At 40.5% G+C, this 16,272-nt stretch overlaps 1 protein-coding gene across 1 annotated transcript in view; it reads right to left on the bottom strand.

Annotated features, from left to right (window-relative positions):
- Positions 1–16,272, bottom strand: part of VWA3B (von Willebrand factor A domain containing 3B) — a 210,008-nt gene that overhangs the window by 28,214 nt on the left and 165,522 nt on the right. The window contains exon 24 of the mRNA XM_032652777.1: positions 7,796–8,000. Within this exon, the coding sequence (XP_032508668.1) occupies positions 7,796–8,000 (205 nt within the window). The remainder of the gene's footprint in view (positions 1–7,795; positions 8,001–16,272) is intronic.

The raw sequence follows: 16,272 nt of genomic DNA, 5'->3' as shown, positions 1-16,272 counted from the left end.
CGTGTCCCCAGAACTTCTGTGCGGGTTTCCACTTCCCCTCTCCGGGGGCTGCTTCCTGAGCAGATCAGGACTGGTGTGCTGCTTGGCCTTCCCCTCTTCCCGATGTGGTTCCTGTGCTGTGTGAGGGGCTGCTTAGGAAGCACAGGAAACAATTACAGGATGATGCCCTGAACTACCAGACAGGCCCCAGACAGGTCCCCAGCACTGAGCAAGGGAGAAGACTTAACCACCCTGACAGTAAAATCTCCAGTCAAATCTCAGTCAATAGCAACTCAAAGGGCTTTTGTGGGAGGCTGAACTTATTTTGGGTGGTTTTTTTTTTTTTTTTTTTTTTTTTGTAGTAGCAAAGGAACCTAATAAATATGCATTAGATGCTGAATCGAACGATTTCCCTAGCTTGAAGAGCACACTTGTAACATCTTCTCAGGGAACACTCCCTTGTTGCTCTTTTAGGGAAGAATCAAAGAGAGAAAAACTTGAAATGTTTTAAGTATTTAAACCTGAAAATTAACAGCGCTGTGGCCTGCAATTCGGATGTTGCTGACACGGTTATCTACAGGCAGCTACTCCAGAGATGCACCACAGCCATACACTGGAGCCACTCCTGTGTCATTGCCTGGAGCGTGGACCACCTCCAGCTGCCTGCTGTGGCTGTATACAGATACCTCACACGAGGTGACGGCATAAAAAGAAATGCTGAGCCTTTAAGAAAACTTTTCAAGAGATTTCTGTGCTGGTTACTCTGGGCCATCTACCTGCCCCCCAGGTCCATTCCCTGCCCTGCTCCATGCCCCAGGAGGCTGACCCCCAAGGACAACATGACCCAATTTCTCTTGTTGGCTGACTTTCCAATAGGCTGAGCCAATGGGAGGCAAGAGGTCGGAGGGCAGCAGAGGGAGGAAGACAGGGGTATTGGCTCTGGGCTCCCTCCGTGCCCTTTGTCTCTCTAGGAATACCCCCTACTCTGGCTAGTGGCCTTCGCTCTTACAGGCTCCAGTAGCACTATTTCCCTCCACCCTTCAAGTCTGGGGGTGGTGACAACTTCCTGCTATTGCCAGTGCTGGGGTGAAATCCCCTTTTGGCTGCCTTAGACCTGCCTCCGCCTCTGCAAATAGTCCCTTCATTAATGTTTCTTCACTTGAAGTGACTGAATGGGATTCTGTTCCCTGCCTGGACCCTCCTGATAAGCCCTCCACAGTCGGTTCTCCTCCTTCAGACTGGGAGGTCAATGACCATCTCCAAACCTGTTTAGGGTAGAATTTATGCCAATGAAAAAAGATGAGCCTTGTGGCAAAAGAGTGCTAGGGTCCACCCAGCTGAAATCTCCAGCCAGGATGGCTGTCTTCAGCTTTAGAATGAAGAGACAATCTGGCAGTGATTTTTGTCCCTGGAGCTGATACCCTCTTTCCCACTCCTAAACATCAGGATACGAGACAGAAACCTTTCTGGATACTATTTAGAGTTGGTGGGAGTTTTTCTTCCCATCTGTGAATTTCCTGCAGTGGCTGGTCTTCCTGAGTAGGATCCTCTCCTTAAATCCCCAGCTAACCCGGGCATGATCACGACACGGCAGCATCTTCTCTTTGGCATCCTCGCCCATCCCATCCAGGCACCTCACTCTCTCTGGGATTTCAGTCCCACCCTGGCCACATGTCCTACCATTATCTCTCAGGAACCCATCGGGGGTCTGGTTTCCATATGTTAATGTATCACCAAGGCACTGGCCTGAATGTGCACGTGTCATTCTTTGTGTGATGGCATCACTGATGCACAACCCACACCTGCTAATTCCCCACCCTTGCACCAGGGGATCTTCTGTGCCACTGTCACTAAGGAGTCAGTCCTCCTACCAGACCCAAGTATCAGCAGAAGAGACTAAAGGTTTTACTTGTGGAATGAGAAAGGCTGGCTAGTCATAAAGGGTTAAGGTGTGATGCCTCCGTTCTCCCCTTAAAGAGGGAATAATGAGAGCTGCAAAAGAATGGGTTACAATACAAGAATGACAACTGGTCCAATTATTATTTGGGAGCAGATATAACAAATGACGCTACTTATTCTGACTTCATTTTATATACAACTCAAAGAAACTTCTCTCTAAGTCTCCCCAACTAATGTTCTGTGTAGTGTCAAAGTGACAACCCAATATAATGTTTTCAAATCCAAGTGGTCTCTTTTCGTCCCTTCATTCTCCCATTCCCATCTCACCCAGCCTCACCCATATCCTCCCTCCTGCTGTGCATTTTCCGAACACTCTCTCCTGGACAGTCTTCCATGGAGTGGACCACTCAACTAGTCATTCTTCAAAGCTAGAGACTCCACATTCCTTGCCAGTCTCAACTTGGAAAAGTAACCACGTGCAGCCAGCTGTGTAAGTACATTTCCGAGGCCTCTATTAGGGTTGTTTAGAGCTACTTAGAATTTAACAAGATTTTCTGCCTCCGAGTTTTTCAAGGCAGCCAAGGTTGGGTGCAGAAAGCCCGTTGGATCTTTCTGGGTCTGGATTCTGTGGGATTTGTTCTGGAGAACAATCCTTATTTACTAAGAAAATGCTGCAGGACAACATCGCTGGAGCTGCCCTAGACCAGGCTCCCAGAGAAAACTTGGGAAGGTTAATTACAACTCAGATGCCCTTGGTGATTTCCACCATACTGCAGCTCCGAGGGCTCAGGAGTGGCCAATGACGTTGGACTCTGCAATCACGGCAACAAGAAGGGTGAAGGGAGCTTTCAAGTGGAATATACAATTTCAGAATTAAGATCTTTCATTATGTAGTCAGTAAGCCAAGCACCTGTCTCCAGGGATGCCACAAAACTAGTGGATTACAGAAATAGGGAGGGACAATTAATCATGGAATGTGTCCAGTATAAGGTGCTGGGCAGAGCAGGTGGGATAATGATTCTTGCCCTACGTCTGATCCTGGGGCCAGCAAGGGACTGCCAGTGAAAGCCTGAGTGGAAAGAGCAGGGCGCATTCTAGCCAGACACTGGCATGTATAGCCACTTCTCCCCACCTCTGATCCTCACCAACAGAAAAACCATGAAGCTGTCCCAGACTCAGGAACCAATATGGCAGCTACTTTGGGTGCCAGCGTACTGTACGGGAAAGAATCAGAGAGCCACAGACCTCCGGACTCCATAACATATTCTGGAGTGGATCAAACAGTGACCACTCCCTTCTGAACACACGTGGGCATTTCTGATTGGGCATCCCATTCCGACCAACTTTGATCACCTTTTGTTACTTCTTATCAATAAACTTTAGGGGGTCTTAATGAAAAACAGGTTTCTTCCTCTCCAAATTACAGTCATTGATCAAAATCTTTGGCCTCTGCTAAAAACATTTAAACTGAGACTTTTTTTTATATGAGTCAATAAAAATGACTTGCATCTGTGATGGATTTTCACCACAGGATCTCAAAAGGCCTGGCAACCTTGAGCTTTGGTCTGAACCATTTTTCACGCTGAAGGATGAGACTTGTTAGCAGGTCATGAAATCAACTCAACAGAGCACGATAAAAATGGAATAAAAATACCACACAATACAACACACATGGTAAGGAGAAGTACCGTTTTAAGAAAATAATACAGAAAATCTTCTATTGCAGAGGGCCATGTTGAGAGTGGAAAGAACTCTGTAGATGAGCTGCCAACCATGGACCCCTCCCCGCCCATTCATTACCTACGGACTATTGTCCTGGGCACATGGGTGCTTTCCTGAACTGACAGTGCGGGCTTTGGTCACCCTATGTAGGGACAGGGCAGTGAAAGGACAGCCTTAGCCCCTGACCAAGAAAGGGGGCAGCAGTGGACCCATCAATACCATCACACAAACTCAATGCCTTCCTCACTCTGGCTCCCACATCAAGTTCCCTCCATTTTTTCTCCTTTGCTTTCTAGGAAGATCTTGAACAAAAAGTGCACTTCCTGTATTTACTTTCTCCACTGCTCTCTACTTCTCCATCCTCTGCACACTGGCTTCCACTCCCAAAATGCCACCGAAGTTGTTCTGGCTAAGATCACTAACGATCTCCCTCTTGAAAATCAAATGGTTTTCAGACATCATCCTGTATGACTCTCCAAACTCCTCAGTAATATTTTAACAACGGAAATAGCAATGACGGGCAAGGTGCGTTGAGGGCATTTCCTGTTGAGCATTTAGCGTGGCACACCGTACTGAGCATATTATGTGCGTTGTCTCACAACCAGCTTGCAGGTGGCTACTATGATTTTTCTAATTTAAGGATGAGGCATCTAGGCTTAGAGTGCCTAAGGAAGGTCCACATCTGGAAGTACTGAGACTTGCATTCAGGTCTCTCTGACTCCAGACCCAGGGCTCTTGCCATCTATCCTCCTCAGGCTCTGACATCATAGCTCCCTACCCTGGGCCTTCTGCTCCTCTAGCTTTCCTGTCTTGGCCCTTTCCACAGTCTCCTCTTCCTTTCTCAGCACCTCAAATGACCTCCAAATCTATCTCTGTAACATGGACTTCTCTCCTAAGCTCCAAACACATGGCTGCCTATCGGCCTTTCTCGCCGGGATGCCCTGTGGACATCTAAGAATCAAGAGGACCTAAAGTGAGTTACCTTTCCCTGAAAATCCGCTCTGCCTCCCATGGTACCTCTTCCTCTTGTTCTTTCATTCATGCATTCATTCGAATACCTGGGAGTGCCTACAAGGTGCCAAGCGATACCGCAGCAACACTAGGAATACCCAGAACACAACGGACCAAGTGCCACCCTCATTCCAGCGGAGGAGACAGATGATGAACAAATACATACGTAATGTCAGGTGGTGAAACGTGCTGTGAAGAAAACAAAAATGTGGGAAGGGGTTAGAGAATGACAGGGTGTTTAGAGGGGCTGTCTCTCTGCGGAGCAGAGGTGGCACGGATGTGGTGGCTAACCGTGCCTCTGTCTCCCAGTTGTCCAAGACGGGAAGTTTGTGGGTATCCTCAACGCTGCCCTCTGGCTCACCCCACACGTTCACTTTCCACCAACTGGTATCTCTTTCACCCATTCCCTCCCCACTGTACCGGCTTGACTCAAGGACTCAACAGCTCTCAGTGGAGTCTGCACCTGGTTTTGGTCTTTCATCCCTATGCTGAGCCTCATCTCGCTGCCAAAAAAATCTTTCCAAGACACAAATCTGCTCATGTCCTCCACTTGCTGAAAATCCCTCGCTGGTACCCATTTCCTACAGGCTTGGTTCCTGATCCTAGGAGAGATTTCCAAGTTCCTTGTATTCTGGGGCCATCTTCCCTTTCCCGTCTTGTCTCCTGCCACGCCCCTGGTGAACATGCCATGTTCTTTCCACCTTCCTGCCTTGCACAAACAGTTTCTCTCACTCAGAACATTTCTCACACTCCCCCCCTCAAATTCCTACACATCCTTCCAGACCACATTCAATCATCCCTTCCATGAAGACTTCCTCAATGCCTCAGCCAGAATCGTTCGCTTTTTCCCATCTTCCAGTTGTTCTACGGCTATGCCTCTGTTGTCATATTTATAATACTCTGCTATAAGGATCTGGGTTTCATTCCTTCAATAAATGTTTTTGCGTGTCCACTGTGTGCCAGGCATCATTCTCAGTGCATGTAGCTATGGATACAGCTACAAGTAAGGCCAGACAAGATCTCAGCTCTCACATAGGTTATGTTCTATGCCAGTATGTCTCCTCCACTAGGCTGGATCCATGTCTCCATTGCTGTTAACAAACCCCTATTTTGTGTCCAATGTATAGTATCACCTTGGGAGGCCCCAAGGAAAGAGACAAGAATGTGGCAGGCTGAGACCACCTGTGCCAAGGACAGAATCTGATCCATGGTAGGGAGAGAACAGATGTTTCTGGATGAAGAAATTGTGGAAATTATTTTAATTCCCACTCTGTGGACAAGGGAATAAAGAAATAGAGCAATTAATTCACATCCCATGAACAATGAGCTTTTGATGCCCAAATTCAGGAGACTACACTACGCTCTGAAACACAAGAGGCTTCTTTTCACTTCATTAGCAACACTTCCCACTTTAACATTTAATATAAAGTATAGATAAAAGAATAATGCTTGCAAATTCTGCTGTTAGGCAGTAATGTCACCAGAGCTCAACATGCGAAAGTCCATCATTTAGAACCTATCTGTTCACCTCAACTAGAATAAGAGTGGGACCTGGTCTGTGTGTTTAGGTACCTCTAGTGCCTAGAATAGGGCTGGTACCTCATAGGAACTCATACATATTTCAATGAATAAATGAAAGAACAGAGAGGAAGAAGCGTGAGGAAAAGAAGAGCAGATTTCCAGGGAGAGGGATTTACTTCATTTGAATTCAGTCTTCTTGATTCTTGGTGTTTACAGGGCATCTACGTGAGCAAGGCCAATAGACAGCCACATGTTTGGGGTCATCAGATGGTGCCTTCCAAGGAAAGACTGAACAACTCTTTGAGGAGGTCACTTTGAATAAAAACGACCACCCCCCCCAATATATATAAATAAATAAAAACAAAAATATAAATAAAGATATGATAAAACTTTTGCACTCTGCACAAAAGAAATCGCTTTCTACACTGAAGGAAAAAAAGCCATTTGCAGGGGAAAAATAAATTTAAATAAAAATAAACAAACAAAACACAAGAATCTAGAACAGCAAATACAGAATTTAAAACCAGGCAAAGCTGGTATCGCTTAGCAAAGACTGAAATCAAAAAAGATGAATCTCAAAGGTCAGTTCCTTGGATATATCTTTTAGACTATCATATGGTAAATATATTAAAATTATATAGAACTCAGTAAGATTCTGGATGAACTGTTCCAGGTTTACACACACCCTACTATAGTCAGAAAGAGGATATTACACAGGCAGCAAGTATTTAGAGCCCCCAAATGTTCATGTCCTTTGGTCCAAGAATCCCACACCTAAGAATTTATCCTAGCAAAATAGTTCAACTATATGCACCATAGAAGCATTAAAACATGATGTGAAAGAGAAGAAAATTGGAAAAAACCCTCAAATGTCCAACATCCAGTGAAGAGTTAAACAAATCAGGGCATTTACATACCATGGAATATTATGTAACCACAAAAAATATCTGTCTGATGATTCAGCAAAAACACCGAGAAAATATATGAGACGTTGAAAAGCAGACCATAAAATGATTATGGACACTCTAACTGCAATTCTGTGTAAAATTTATTCAAGGAAGAAAAACAATTAAAAGTAAATGATACAAAGTGGTAATAAATAATATGGCTGCCAGAAAATAAATTTTCCTTGTAGAAGGTCTGTTTTACTAGTAATAATAATTGCAAACACTTATGGGGGGAGCTTTCAATACTAAGTACTTTAAATGCTCATTTTGCTTCCGTTAACAAGCCTGTGAGGCAGATACTAGTAACACTCTTATTTTACAGATTTAAAAAAAAACCCTAAGGTTTAGAGAGACAGAGTCACTGGCCAAGATCACACAGGGATTAGGTGGTAGATCTGAGGCTGGACTTTGGTCTGGCTCATATCAAAGTCCTTTGGTCCAGCTCATATCAAAGTCCAGGCTTTTAATCACTACACGATACTTCTGTTTAGATTTATTTTTCAATTAAAACACGTATTGTTTAAAAAATAAGGCCAGAGTAAAATCAAATGGCATTTCCTTTCTGTTGAAAGAAGTCCTGAGACCTTAAGTGGGTTGGCTGTAACTCTTAGAAATCAGTGCAGCGGGAGGTGGGAGAGAGGGGAGGCCAGCACAGGAATGGCAAGGGCTTGGGATAGGAGGGAGGGAGGGAATACAGACACCTCCACGGTACACACCTCTTCAAGGGCCCTGCTCACATGATTCTCCTTCTTGGCAGCCTCCTGGAGCTCCATGGCCTGCTGCACATACATTTTCCCAGCTAGGATTTCATTCTCCAGCACTGACAGCTCCTTCAATGAAATGGGCCAATTCAACCGTTCTAATGCCTTGTTTAAAGCTGCCTTGTTTTCTAAGTAACGCATTGGTTTGTTTGCACCTAACCTAAAAAAAGAAGAAGAAAGAGAAACATAAAGTGATCATAGTAGAAAACATATGGAAAGATGTTTTTTCTGTAAACCCTCCCCTGAGAAACATCTGTCAGAGCAGATGTCAGGTGTCAGTTGACAGAATCACAGCCATGCCTTCTGGCCCGTCAGGGCTTTGGTAGTTTATGCAAGTCAGAAACAATCATCTCCGAGTCACCGTAGGCACTTTTCCCCATTACCTAATTTGATGATCTGATTTTACAGAAGTTTGATACACATAAGTTATTTTTTCAACAATGTTTTCAGCGTATTTGGAACCCATTCCTTTCTCCCTAGGTCTAACATTTGGCAGAACCAACAGTGAGTTTCAAAGACATTTCACACAACTATGCCTAGCAGTGACTCTGGAAAACAAAGCAAACACTAAACTCAAATATTTGTCTCAGTGCAGTAATTCTCCTATTAGCTCATTTTAGCTATGTTTATCTTCTCTCCTCTTGTAAGCCTAAATAGGCCTAAACTTTCTGGCTTCACTGTTTTGGTACACAAAGAACAGAAGCCAGACTTTCTATCAGCTGATGAACAAGCTGTGTGATTCCAGGGGAACCCAGTGGGGTGTGGAGGTCCCAAGTCCTGGATTCTGTTTCCAGTCCCAGTACTTCTGAGTCAGATACTCATGGAAGAGGGTACAGAGATTGACTGATTGAGGGACATGGGGGAGGAAAAACATTTCATAACTGTCATTCTCTTATTGTTGAAAATGTCATGGCATTTTTTAAGATGTCGGGTGTTGGAAGAGCACACTGTTAAACCAGTACATTCACAGGACTCAACCCACAAACAAACTTGTCAACAGAAGGCAGCAAAAATTCTTATTAAAAAATCTAAATTGGTGTGATGTCAGCAAAGTGGTGAAATGAGAAACCGCAGGCCCTCATTCCCCCACAAAGACGCTGACTAACCATATAAAGACCAAACTGCCTTTGTGAGAAACCAGTTAAAATGTACCTGCCCTCCAGGAGCACAAAGCCAAGAAGAGTAGGCATTGAAGCGAGTAGGAAAATGTGTTGCATTTGGTCTGGCCAAGCCCCTCCGCTTCCCTGGCACACTGCAGAGCAACTGGGAGAAAACTCCTATTCAACATGTACCCAACATTTTGGTCTTTTCTGGGGCTGCCTGAGAGACTGGCTTCTGTCTCACCTGACTCAGAATGTTGATAAAAATGGCAGTATACTTTGGATGCCAGGTTGGGGCAGCTGCGAACAATCGCCAATTTCATGGGTGGTTACAGCGCCAGCGATACTGCTGTACTAAAGACAGACACCAGGGAGAGCAAGAGATTACGGGTTCCTGAGAAAAAAACAGGGGCAAAACCTCTTCAACTGGGAAATGACGTGCACAAGCCTAGAGAAGACCTATCCCCAGAAAAGGTGTGAGAGGGTCCCAGAATCTCTAGCCAGAATGATTGGTGAAGGTCTTCCCCTGTAAGAAGCCATCTGTAAAGACTGGGAGAAGTGTTTGTTTTATCAAATGCCCAAATATTGCCTAAAGATACTGAGGCATACAAAGAAACAGAGAAAGATGGCCCAATCCAAGGAACAAAATAGTCTCCAGAAATCTACCCGAAAGAAAGGAGATCTATGAATTACCTGACAAACAATTGAAAATAACTGTCTTAAAAATGCTCAGTGAGCTCACGGAGATACAGACAACTAAAGAAATCAGGAAAATGATGCATGAACAAAATGAGAGTATCAACAGATATAGAGACTATAGAAAGAACCTAACAGAGATTCCGGATCTGAAGAATACAATAACTGAGCAAAACGGATGGCTGGTGGGAAGCTGCTGCATTGCACAGGGAGATCTGCTTGGTACTTTGTGATGACCTAATGGGGTTGGATAGGGAGAGTGGGAGGGAGGCTCAAGAGGGGGTATGGGGATATATGTATACATACAGCTGATTCACTTTGCTGCACAGCAGAAACTAACACAACACTGTAAAGCAATTACACTCCAGTAAAGACATATATAGAAAAAGAATACAATAACTGAAGAATTCACTAGAGAGCTTCAAAAGCACACTTCATCAATCAGAAGAAATAAATTAGCAAATTATGACTATTTTAAGTCATAAATTGTTACAAGGACAAAGAAGGACATTATACAATGGTAAAAGGGTCTATCCACCAGGAAGATTTGACAATCATGAATATATATGCACCTAATTTCAGAGCTCCCAAATATAGAAGCAAACATTAACAGAATTGAAGGGAGAAATAGGAAGAAACAGTATAAAAGGAGGAGATTTCAATTTCCATTTTCAATAACGGATAGAACCACCAAACAGAAGACCAGTAAAGAAACAGAGGACTTGAAAAACACTATAGATTAATTAGACCTAACAGATATATACAGAACACATCACCAGCCAACAGCAGAATACATATTCTTCTTAAGTGCACATGGAACATTCTCTCCAGGATAAACCACATGTAAGAACACAAGTATTAAAAGTTTTTAAGATTAAATCATATAATCTCCAATAACAATGGAATAAAACTAGAAATCAGTAGCAGAAGGAAAACTGGAAAATACACAAATATGTGGAAATTGAACAGCTCACTCTTAAACAAGAAGAAATCTTAAGGGAGATTACAAAATATCTTGGGATATTTTAAAATAAAAATACAACATATCAGAATGTCTAAGATATAGCAAAAGCAGTCATAAGAGGGAAATTTATAGTGCTAAATATTTACATTAAAAAAGAGGAAAAATCTCAAATCAACAACCTAACTTTACACCTAAAGGAACTGGGAAAATGGAGAATAAACTAAACCCAAGTTAGCAGAAAGAAGGAAATAAAGATTAGAGCAGAAGTAAGTGAAATGGAGCATAGATAAACAATAGGAAAAAATCTATGAAACTAAGAGTTAGATTCTGGAAAGAACAAAAAAACTGACAAATGCTTATTAGCTAGATTAAGAGGAAAAAAGAGAAGATTCAAATAACTAGAATCAGAAAGGAAAGAGCGAACATTACAACTGTTGTCACAGAAATAAAAAGGATCATAAAAGACTACTATGATCCATTATACACCAACAAAATGGATAACCTAGATGAAATGGATAAATTCCTATAAAATTATAACCAACTAAGACTGAATCAGGAAGAAATAAAAAATCTGAACAGACCTATAACTAGTAAGGAGACTGAATCAGTAAGCAAATAATTTCCAACAAGCTTGAGCTCAGCACTATGTAGCTTCCATGGAGAGTGCTACCACACATTCAAAGAAGATTTAACACCAATCCTCCTCAAATACTTCCAAATATTTAAGAGCAGGGAACATTTTGAAACTCATTCTATGATGCCAGCATTACCCTGATACCAAAGCCAGACAAAGATACTACAAGAAAACTACAGCCCAATATTCCTTGTGAACATTGATTCAAAAATCCTCAACACAATACCAGCAAACCAAATTCAACAGCATATTATGAAAGGATTAAACACCATGAAGAGTGAGATTTTATTCCTGGAATGCAACATACAAAAATGAATCCATATAATACATCACAGTAACAGAATGAAGGAAAAAAACCACTTGATCATCTCAACTGATACAGCAAAATCATGACAAACTTCAACACTCTTTCATGATTAAAAAGTCAAACACTCAACAAACTAGGAATAGAAGGAAACTATCTCAATATAATAAAGGCCTCATAACTTACTCAAACCTTGCTTTAGATAGTGAGGAGGGAAGTGATGTCATGAAAGGTGGTGGAGTAGAGAAATCAAGGAATTTGTCTTTTCACCAAAACAACTATTGATAGAATTAGCTATTTTGAAACTCTGGAATCTAGTTGAATACTTACAGTATCCAGGGGAATGCTTGATGAAGAGAGAGGCTGGCATTTAGGGAAATCTCTGTCAGGTCACTGGCTGACCACACAGATGAAACAATACTTCAGTGAACACACATGACAAGGAATATAGTCTTTGCAAAAACAGTGTGGAAAGACACTAAACAGACAAGTGCAGCCTTCATCAGGCAACAACAGAAATTTCTGGGGAGGGTAGAGAATCTAATTTCCAGAGTTACTACGTTACAATGTCCAAAATGTTCTGTTCTCAATAAAAAATTACAAAGAACACAAAGAAACATGGAAGTATATAACCCATTCACATGGAAAAAAAGAAACTGACAGATGAAGTCCAGACACTGGATTTGGTAGAGAAAGACTTTAAAATAACTGTCTTAAATATGCTCAAAGAGGTGAAGGGAATCATGGACAAAGAACTAAATGAAACCCTGAGAATGATATATGAGCAACTAGACAATATCAATAAAGAGAAATTATCAAAATGAACCAAATAGAAATTCTAGAGCTGAAAAGTACTATAGGTGAAATGAAAAATTCATTAGAGGGTTTTAACAGTAGATTTGAGCAGGCAGGAGAAAGAATCAGCAAACTTGCAGATAGATCAAATGAGATTACATAGTGTCTGGAGTAGAAAGAATACAAGAATGAAGAAGAGTCTAAAGGACATATGGGACTCTATCAAGCTTAACAACATATGCATTATGAGAGTGCCAAAAGGAAATGAGAGAGAAAAGGGTGAAAATATTTGGCAAAAATGAAATAATGGCCAAAAACTCTCCAAATTTGATGGAAGACATACATCTACATGATCCAAGAGGCACAATGAATAAAAAGCAGAATACACTCAAAGACACTATACTATAATTAAACTGTTGAAAGACAAAGACAAAGACAGAGAATCTTGAAAGGAACAAAAGTGGCTCATGAACAAGAAATCCTCAATAAGATCAACAGCTGATTTCTTATGAGAAACCATGAAGTCCAGAAGACAGTGATAGGGTTTGTTTGTTTGTTTATTTATTTAGGCCATGCTGCATGGCATGTGGGATCTTAGTTCCCTGAACAGGGATCGAACCCAAGCCCCCTGCATTGGAAGTGTGGAGTCTTAACCACTGGACCACCAGAGATGTCCCATTGATATGGTATATTTAGAATGATGAGAGGAAAACACTATCAAGCAAGGATTCTATATCTGGTAAAACTATCCTTCACAAATGAAGGAGAAATTAATATATTTGTTAACACATAACAAAAGCTAAGGGTGTTTGTTGCTAGTAGGGCTTCCCCATACAGGAAATGCTAAAGAGAGCTCTTCAGGATGAAATAAAAGGACACTGGAAGACAAGTTACACTGGCCATATGAAGAAATAAAGATGACTGGCAAAGATGACTACATATGTAAATATAAAAGCTAATATTCTTATATTTTTGGTATGTAACTCCTCTTTTGTTTCCTATATTATTTAAAAGACAAATGCATAAAACAATGATTATAAAGCTATGTTAACGGACACATAATGTAAAAGATGTAATTTGTGACAATAACAATATAAAGAGGGGATGGAGGTGGACAGAGACAGAGATAATGTACACTATCGGAAATAAGTTGATATCAATTCAAACTACTTTGTTATAAATTTAGGATGTTAACTGTAATCTCCATGTAATCAGTAAGAAAATAATGAAAAACTATGCAAAAAAGGAAATGAAGAGGGATCACAATGATACATTAGGAAAAAAATCAAATACAAAAGAAGGCGATATTGGAGGAATTGAGAAACAATTCATTTGAGAAACAAATTGAGAAACAAATTGAGAAACAATTCATTTGAGAAACAAATTGAGAAACAAATTGAGAAACAATTCATTTGAGAAACAAATTGAGAAACAATTGAGAAACAAAGACATATACAAAACAAACAGCACAATGACAGAATTAAGTCCTTCATTATCAGTAGTTACTGTAAATGTAAATGGATTAAACTCACCAGTTAAAGGACAGAGATAGGCAGAATGGATTAAAAAAACCATGATCCAACTATATGCTTCTATAAAGAGACCCACTTTAGACTTAAAGACACAAATAGGTTGAACGTGATAAAATGAAAAAAGATATTCCATGCAAATAATAACCAAAAGAGAGTTGGAATGATTATACTAATATCAGATAAAATAGATTTTAAGTCATACACTTTTACAAGAGAAAAAGAAGGACATTATTTATATTAATAAAAATGTCAAATCATCAAGAAGACATAACAACTGTAAATACATACGCATCTATCAACAGAGCCCAAAAGTATATGAAGCAAACATTGACAAAATCGAAGGAAGATATAGACAGTTGTACAAAAAGAAGACTTCAATATCCCACTTTCAATAATAGAACAACCAGACAGAAGATCACAAAGAAAACAGAGGACTAGAAAACACTATAAAACAACTAGACTTATATATAGAACACCTCACACAACAACAGTAAAATAAGTATTCTTAAATGCACATGCAACATTCTCCAGGATAGACCATATGTTAGGTCATAAGGCAATTCTCAAAATATTTTAAAGATCAAATCATATAGAGTACCTTTTCCAGAACAGTGGAATGAAGCTAGAAATAAAAACAGAGATAAAACTGGAAAACTGGAAGTATATACGTATAAATATACACCACACTCTTAAACAACCAATGGGTCAAAGAAGAAATCACTATTAGAAATTGGAAATTAGAAAATACGTTGAGATAAATAAAAATGAAAACACAACATATAAAAACACATGGGATGCAGCAAAGTCAATGGTCAGAGGGAAATTTCTGGCTGTAAATGTTTAGTAAAAAGAAAGATCTCAAATCAACAACCAAGGTGTACACCTTAAGGAACAAGAAAAAGAAGAGAAAACTAAACCCAAAGCCAGCAGAAGGAAGGAAATATTAAAGATTAGAGCAGAGATAAACAAAAGAGAGAATAGAAAAATAACAGAATCAACAAAATGAAAAGTTGGTTTTTGACAATATCAACAAAATTGGCAAAGCTTTAGCTAGGCTGACTGAAAGGAGAAAAGACAGAACTACTAAAATCAGAAACAAAAGCAAGGACATTACTATTGATCTTACAAAAATTAAAAGGATTATAGAGAATAATATGAACAACTGTAGGTTTTCAAATTAGATAATCTATACAAACGGACAAATTCCTAGAAACACACAAATTACCAAAACTGACTTCACACAAAATAGACAGTCTCAACAGCCTATAATAAAGACATTGAATCAGTAATCAAAAATCCCCCAACAAAGAAAAGTCCAGGACCAAAAGGCCTCACTGATGAATTCTACCAAACATAAAAAGATCAATTAACATCAATCCTATTCAATCCCAAAAAAACAAAAGAGAGGAGTCACTTCCAAATACATTATATGAGGACAAGATTCATCTGATACCAATGCCAGACAAAGATGCTAAAGAAAAGAAAACTACACGATTATTTCTGCTTATGAATATAGAACTAAATAGCCTCACCATATTACTAGCAAAACATTATTATTTATTTATATAAATTTATTTATTTATTTATTGGCTGCATTGGGGCTTCATTGCTGCACGCAGGCTTTCTTTAGTTGTGGTGAGCGGGGGCTACTCTTGGTTGCGGTGCATGGGCTTCTCATTACAGTGGCTTCTCTTATTGTGGAGCATGGGCTCTAGGTGCGTGGGCTTCAGTAGTTGTGGCATATGGGCTCAGTAGTTGTGGCTCACGGGCTGTAGAGCACAGGCTCAGTAGTTGTAGCGCACAGGCTTAGCTGCTCCGCTAAGGGGATCTTCCTGGACCAGGGCTCAAACCCATGTTCCCTGCATTGGCAGGCGGTTTCTTAACCACTGCGCCACCAGGGAAGCCCGACTTCAGTTTCTAAACACAAGAAAAATAACAAGTGTCGGCAACAATGTGGAGAAACAAGAACCCTCATACATTGCTGTATGTATGAGGTGGGAATGTAAAAAGATGCAGTTGTGGAAAGTAAATGAGAAGTTTGGCGGTTCCTCAAAAAGTTAAACACAGAATTACTCTGTGACCCAGAATATCCACGGCTAGGTATGTACTCAAGAGAAATGAGAACACATGTCCACACAGAAACTTCTACGTATTTTGCAGCATTGTTCATAAAAGCCCCAAAGTAGACACAACCCAAATATTCATCAATGGGAGAATGGATAAACAAACTGTGGTATATACATACAATGGATCATTACTCAGGCATAACAAGGAAGGAAATACTACATATGCTTTCAACTTGGAGGCACCTTGAAAACATTAAAGTTTTACATTAACTAAGTAAAAGAAGCCAGACACAAAAGGTCACATGATATGTGATTCCTTTCATATGATATACCCAGAATAT

The sequence above is a fragment of the Phocoena sinus genome, chromosome 13 (assembly GCF_008692025.1).
Source record: "Phocoena sinus isolate mPhoSin1 chromosome 13, mPhoSin1.pri, whole genome shotgun sequence".
Taxonomy (NCBI): Eukaryota; Metazoa; Chordata; class Mammalia; order Artiodactyla; family Phocoenidae; genus Phocoena; species Phocoena sinus.
Note: the sequence above shows the minus strand (reverse complement) of the source record. Positions and strands in the feature narration are given on the sequence as shown.